Source organism: Benincasa hispida, chromosome 7 (assembly GCF_009727055.1).
Source record: "Benincasa hispida cultivar B227 chromosome 7, ASM972705v1, whole genome shotgun sequence".
NCBI lineage: Eukaryota > Viridiplantae > Streptophyta > Magnoliopsida > Cucurbitales > Cucurbitaceae > Benincasa > Benincasa hispida.
Window position 1 is genome coordinate 44968158 of NC_052355.1, and position 6022 is coordinate 44974179.

General features: G+C 33.1%; 1 protein-coding gene across 1 annotated transcript; it reads right to left on the reverse strand.

Annotated features, from left to right (window-relative positions):
* Positions 1–1973: 1973 nt before the first annotated feature.
* Positions 1974–5548, reverse strand: LOC120080858. Its single transcript, XM_039035511.1, has 10 exons — positions 5140–5548; positions 4921–5012; positions 4685–4792; positions 4428–4510; positions 4061–4194; positions 3632–3681; positions 3415–3507; positions 2637–2728; positions 2407–2513; positions 1974–2299 (listed from the first exon to the last, which is right to left on the reverse strand). Exons 1-10 carry the CDS (start codon positions 5389–5391, stop codon positions 2258–2260), a joined length of 1053 nt encoding a protein of 350 aa, XP_038891439.1. The 5' UTR covers positions 5392–5548; the 3' UTR covers positions 1974–2257.
* Between the last annotated feature and the right edge of the window lie 474 nt (positions 5549–6022).

Consider the following 6022-nt stretch of genomic DNA (forward strand, 5'->3'; position numbering starts at 1 on the left):
TTCCACTCATTCTCGAATGGGTTAATAATGTAGTAGTGTTTGTTGACTTCTATTTCTAATTATATTGTTGTTTTAAATAAAAAAAAAATGCAAATATTTCATTAGTTCTGGCAGTTGGAGGTTCAATTTTGTAATATTCACATATTAATCTCTAAAGGGAAAGAAAAAGTCAAACATTGTTTGATGTTGGAGATAAATGGGAGCTGAAAGAAAGATAATTAGAGAAAATTGTGAAGGACAGAAAATCCAATATAATGTAGTTGAGTGAGCTAAAAATGTCTGCTGTTAGTGCAGCAAAACCAACAAGGCAAGTGCCCAAAAAAAAAAACAAAAAGGGTTCACAGAGTCAAACGGAAAATTGAAGTTTGGGACTCTAAAATCAAATTCAGTGAAATTCCCAAAAATCTAGCCCTCGGTTGGAACCCTTTTTGTCTCACTCCTTGACCTTGGGTTTACTTCCCAAGCGTGCAACCCCACTTTATTTTAATTAATCACCCATGCACAATTTTTCATGCCTCTTTTTGTTACATAATTCATACTCTTAATCACACTTATGTATCACATTTATATTTAAATTAAGACCCTCGTGTTAAAAAAATGTTGTATTGTAGACTTCTTGACGTTTTAATTAGCTTCTTTTTTTTCTTTTCGTTTTTATGGACAAAGACAACTGTAATGACTAGGGATATAAATAGATTCGTCAAACTTGTTAGTTTGAAAATTTTGAATGATCTGTTGGACCTAAAAGGTTAGATTTTTCCAAATAGAAATCAAGATATACCTAGCTACTTGGGATTCGTTTGATAACGTTCTCATTTCTTCATATGTTGCACTGTCATCTCTAACTCAAACCATTTTATCTTAAATGATGTCAAGTCAAATCTAACTTAATTATATTATTATGTAAATATCGTTGTAACATATTAAAGTTAAGATAAATGAATGTCTTAATCGGCAAAATTTATATATGGTAAATATCTACTCAATTTCAGATATACTAAAATGTTAGAATTAAGATCATATGTAAACATGCATATTGCAAAATTTAATAATCAAAAGTTGAAATTAAAAAAAAAAAAGTGTACATATTGAAAATTAAAGTAATATATAAATCTAAATATTGAAAAATTTTAAAATTCAAAATTAAAATAAAATATAAATATAGCAAAATTATTTTTGTAAATAGCAAAATTAATGAATAAAATAAATAAAATATAAAAGATGGAAATAAACATAAAAAAATAAAGAATAAATAAAAGTGCCTCAGAGTTGAAATTTGAAATATAAAAAAATTAACATATATATTGAAAATTAAAATATATATATATATATATGAATCTAAATATTAGAGAATTTTAAAATTCAAAATTAAAATAAAATATAAATATAGTGGTTTTATTTTTTGTAAATATAAAAGTAATAAATAAAATATGAAAGATGGAAATAAATATAAAACAAAACAAAACAAAATAAAATAGAAGTGCCCAATTTAGGATTTGAACACACAACCAAGAGGTCAAATAGAATTGTGGATATGTAAAACTATCAATAAACCAAGGAAACATTTTATTAAATAAAATAAACAATTTAATATAAGACAGAAACAAAACATTGAAAAACCACTTTTTATAGTTTCTTGAAAATTTGTCCAAATTTTTGGAAGTTACTCAAATTTTAGAAACAAGAAATGGGAACAACAAATTTGTTTCTTGAAAAATGAAAAACAGAAAATAGGAAACAAGAAATGGGAATATTCTCAAACGACCCTAGCTCTCATAATTTATTTTAAATTTTTAAAGATTTTGAAATGAATTTTGTATTTGGTCTGTTTGTTCAGAGGAAATCAATTTATGATATTTTCTTAAATTGTGAACAACAGCCTATGCTCAACCAAACTAACCTATTTGCACCAACAACTTTGATGTTTCAAAGAATTTGGTTATAGTAGGGAGAGACGGTGTACAATCCATGAATAACTCAATAGATTAGATACCCATTACTAGAACTTGATGCTCCGATCCCTACAATACAATTGTTGAGCTCTTAAAAGTGAATGGAAAAAGACAATAATAAGCTCATTATATCAACTGGTTTACAGTAAGATGATCATTTTCAGAAAAGTGTATCTTTTGACAACCTATTCACTGTTCTATCAGGATTTGATGCCATTAAAACCAACTAAGCAGCAAAAATATGTAAACGATGATTGCCTGCACATATTGTGAATTGATATTAACAGAAGAAGCCTCAAACTCCATCATGTTGTCTGCAGCAATTCCTTGATATCGTAACCTTGGAGCTATATGCAAAAAGAAGGGGGAAATAATAGTTAGCTCAGTACATTTTTGTAGTTTACATTTGAAACATAAGATTGATTTCACTTTCACTTTGAGATTAATGTTTTACCGAAAGGAAGGTAAGAAGCAAAATGACGCCAGAGTTCCACAAAGCATGTATTGTGATGGGGGTCAAGAGGTTGCGAGTTTGAGCGTAAGAAAATCCCAGAGCAGTTCCTACAAGGAAACATAGTTATGCACTCGAAATAAGATCAGCTTAGTTAGATGGTATTTTAAGTTACATGTAGAAAGAGTCACGTAAAATCAGAGTTTCAAAAGCAATTGCAGCTGATTTTATACCAAGCACAAAGAGCTGGGGAAACTCTCCAGGCGTGAGATGAGCAAGGGCAAATACAGCTGCGCTAATAAGAACGGCAACTGGTGTGGGAATCCTGGAGGAAGTAGACAAAGTAAGGATAAACATGCTAGTTCATTATATATAAATGGTGATCTCAGAAGTTCAATCCAAGAAAGTATTGACACAATTGAAGAACAGAGACAAGAATGTTCACATAATCTCATAAATTTGTACTAGATAGATACAATAATCATACTCAGGCCAAAACAACTTAATTTTAAACATGCTCTCTTTAACAATCACTTTCAACAAACTTTCAGTCCGGTCATGTTCCTCGTAGCACTACAATCAGATAAGTAAATCAATACAGAGCCCATATTAGGACTTCAATATCGACAGTGCAAACCCTCACCCAGCATCATCCCATCCTTTCCTTCATTTATGCATGCAGCTTCACGAAACTATATTATAACTGTTTTTCTCAATTTTATATCTCACCCAATTTTATGTTGCGAGACATTCTTTTACAAGATATCCTAAAGCATGTCTCAGAGGTAGTATCATTCTTTTTTTTTTCTACTTTTCTATTGTTGAATGGGCTTATGAACTTTGTAAATTCTCTTTTTACGTAAGCAGTAGGTATTCTCGTACAAGTTAGATTTTTGTTCTATGTAAACTAAAAACAATTTAATGTTCTTTTTTATAAGAAAAGTTCTACTTAATTAAGGAATTACACCATGGCTTCACGTGTAAAGAAGTGAATGGGCTTATGAATTATACCACTTGGTAAGAGACACCATAAAAAATCCCCGGAACACGGTCTCTTCAAGAACTGGAGCAAGGACCCCTGTGATACCCACCAGACAAGCAGTGCTGAAATGAAAACATATGTCCTGGTTTCACGTGCTTATTTCTAACTTAACTGATGATCTATAGTAAATTGGACCCCTAAATGATGAGCCTTAGAAAGCTCGAATATATGCAAAATTGAAGTAACCTGATGCTGGAAGATCCAATTAGTGGAAGCAAGCGTACTAGAGCGTCAGTCTGAAACCAAAATAAAAATAAAACTTACAAGTCTATGTCACTTTAAAATCCCACAGAACCAGGAAGGACAAGGATACTTTCAAATTAATGAAGCCAAGTTCATTCATACTTCATAAACATTGTAAACAATATGTAAGCACACAACAATTTTTTTTCTTCAATCGCAAAGAAAACTTAATCGGTCAAAACTCATCTTGAGCTAACAACTAACTTTAAGAGCTCCGAAGTTATCCAAAAAAGACTTTAAGTACTCTAACATAAAGCTGTCAAGAAGACGGGAACTACAAGGGCTGTTGCCTGTAGTGTAGAGCTATGTACTCTCCATTTCCAGCTTAAAATGAACAATGGAAAATATGGAAAGGGTTTTTATCCTTCTAACCTCTCTTTCAGTACTCCCACCATTAAATGAAGACAAGACTGCTCCGGTCACTGCAATAGAAGCCAGGGCACCAACCAGACCAACTCCTGCCCATAAGAGCCAACCTTTCTGCAGATTCAAGGGGTCCCTAATATCTGAATGATACAAAATCATCATAAATGTTTGAGCCTGAAAATCAAAGATCTTCCTAAATGAGAACTAATAACATGAAATGATAATTTTCCACACTGATACCATAGGTTATCAGGAGGAGTTGTGATACAAATATAATAATGAAGAAACAACATACATAAAATAATCATCAGTCTTTTTCTCAAGGGAAAAATTGATTAAGGACTCTACAATAGTTTGTAGTTGGAATACCAACCATAGCGATACAAGTCATCAGGAAGTGGTTGGAAAGTGTTGGCAATGCTGTATAAGATCCCAAGCACTGCCACAGTCGTAATGCTACCAAAAAACCAATGAATAACTAAGTCTCATTTTGGGTTCTCAAAAAAAAAATGTAAACTGATAGGAGACTCATCAAAATATTACATCACAAATCTTAGGTGCTTCAGAAATGATTAAAGGGCAGGTCTGAATTTGATAAAACTAGACGTTCTATCTAAAATCAAAACATACCCTTGGTCCAGGAAAAGTATTTCAGCCTTCTCGTCTAAGCTTAGCTCTTCAATGCGAATACCAAGATAAGGTACGGCAGCAGATTCAACCAATCCTGTCACAATGAAACTGTCTGGGAAAACATTAACCTTAACCCTTCTTGCATATTGGGAAAGCAATTACGCTTAAACAAAACAAAACAAAAAAAATAAATAAATAAAATAAAAAAAGAAAGAAAAAAGGTTACAAAAATCCACCTTAATCCACAAGCTAGTGAAGTTAACGAAACTGTTTGCCATCCCCATGGCACGTCCCACCGCCTCAAGACAGGCCATTCCCCCCCAGTACCCTGAAACAATGTTTCTAATGTCTTAACATAGTTACAACAGTAACTTTTCTTTCCAGCAATCCAGCATATGTACTTCAACAGCAAGTATGCCGAAAATTAATGGCGAATTAAATGAGGAGGAACATACCTTCTGCTGAAAATCGCCGCCGGATTCATCTTTAGCATTGAAGAAAGAAAGAGGACGAAACCGATTTTGGGACAGGGAATTGGAACGTTGAGATGACAACCGCAGGGACAAATTGCGGTAGCCAAAGAGTAGAATCTTAGGAGTTCGTTTCCTGGTGGGTTTCATAAAAGACGATGGCTTCCATGGGTTCGAAAGACAATGGATTGAAGATTCAGCTAAAGCTGTGAAGGTAGTCGAACAGGAAACCTTCATTTGTGAAGCAATTCTTTATGAAATCCGTAAACTGGAGTCCAGGTTCGAATTTTTCGCAAACAACAAAGAGGATAATGCAATGAATTGGAAAAAAGATGGAGAAGGAAAAAAGAGTAGAAACTTCAAAGTTTGCAGAAGTTCAAGTCCGTAATGCAAGTCGACGGTCGACAGAATGAACCGAACCAACCCATTGATTTGGCAATCAGTTCCTTTCCCAACCCATTTTAGTGTTGGGCCGAACCAGCACGGTCCGTCCTCGTGCCCAAGCCCAAAGCAGGTTCATGAAGAACTTACCTCTTACGAAAGTATGATGATGTATTTAGAGAAATCGGAGGAAATAGTAAAATCCGAGGGACCCTCCTGATTTTTGTAAAAAAAAAATAATAATAAATAAATAAATAAGATTTTTGGCAAAAACAGGTTGCACTCATGACATTTACTTTTTTAATCCCCAAATTGGCCCTTAGTATGGTCGAATGACAGTTTCTTAGATTATTGTGTAGTTGATATACCGTGTATCAATTTTCAATAAAAATATTGTGGAATCTTTGACTATGAGACTGTGTATCATTCCATGTTGCACACATGACATTTACTTTTTTGATCCCCAAATTGACCCCTAGTATGATCG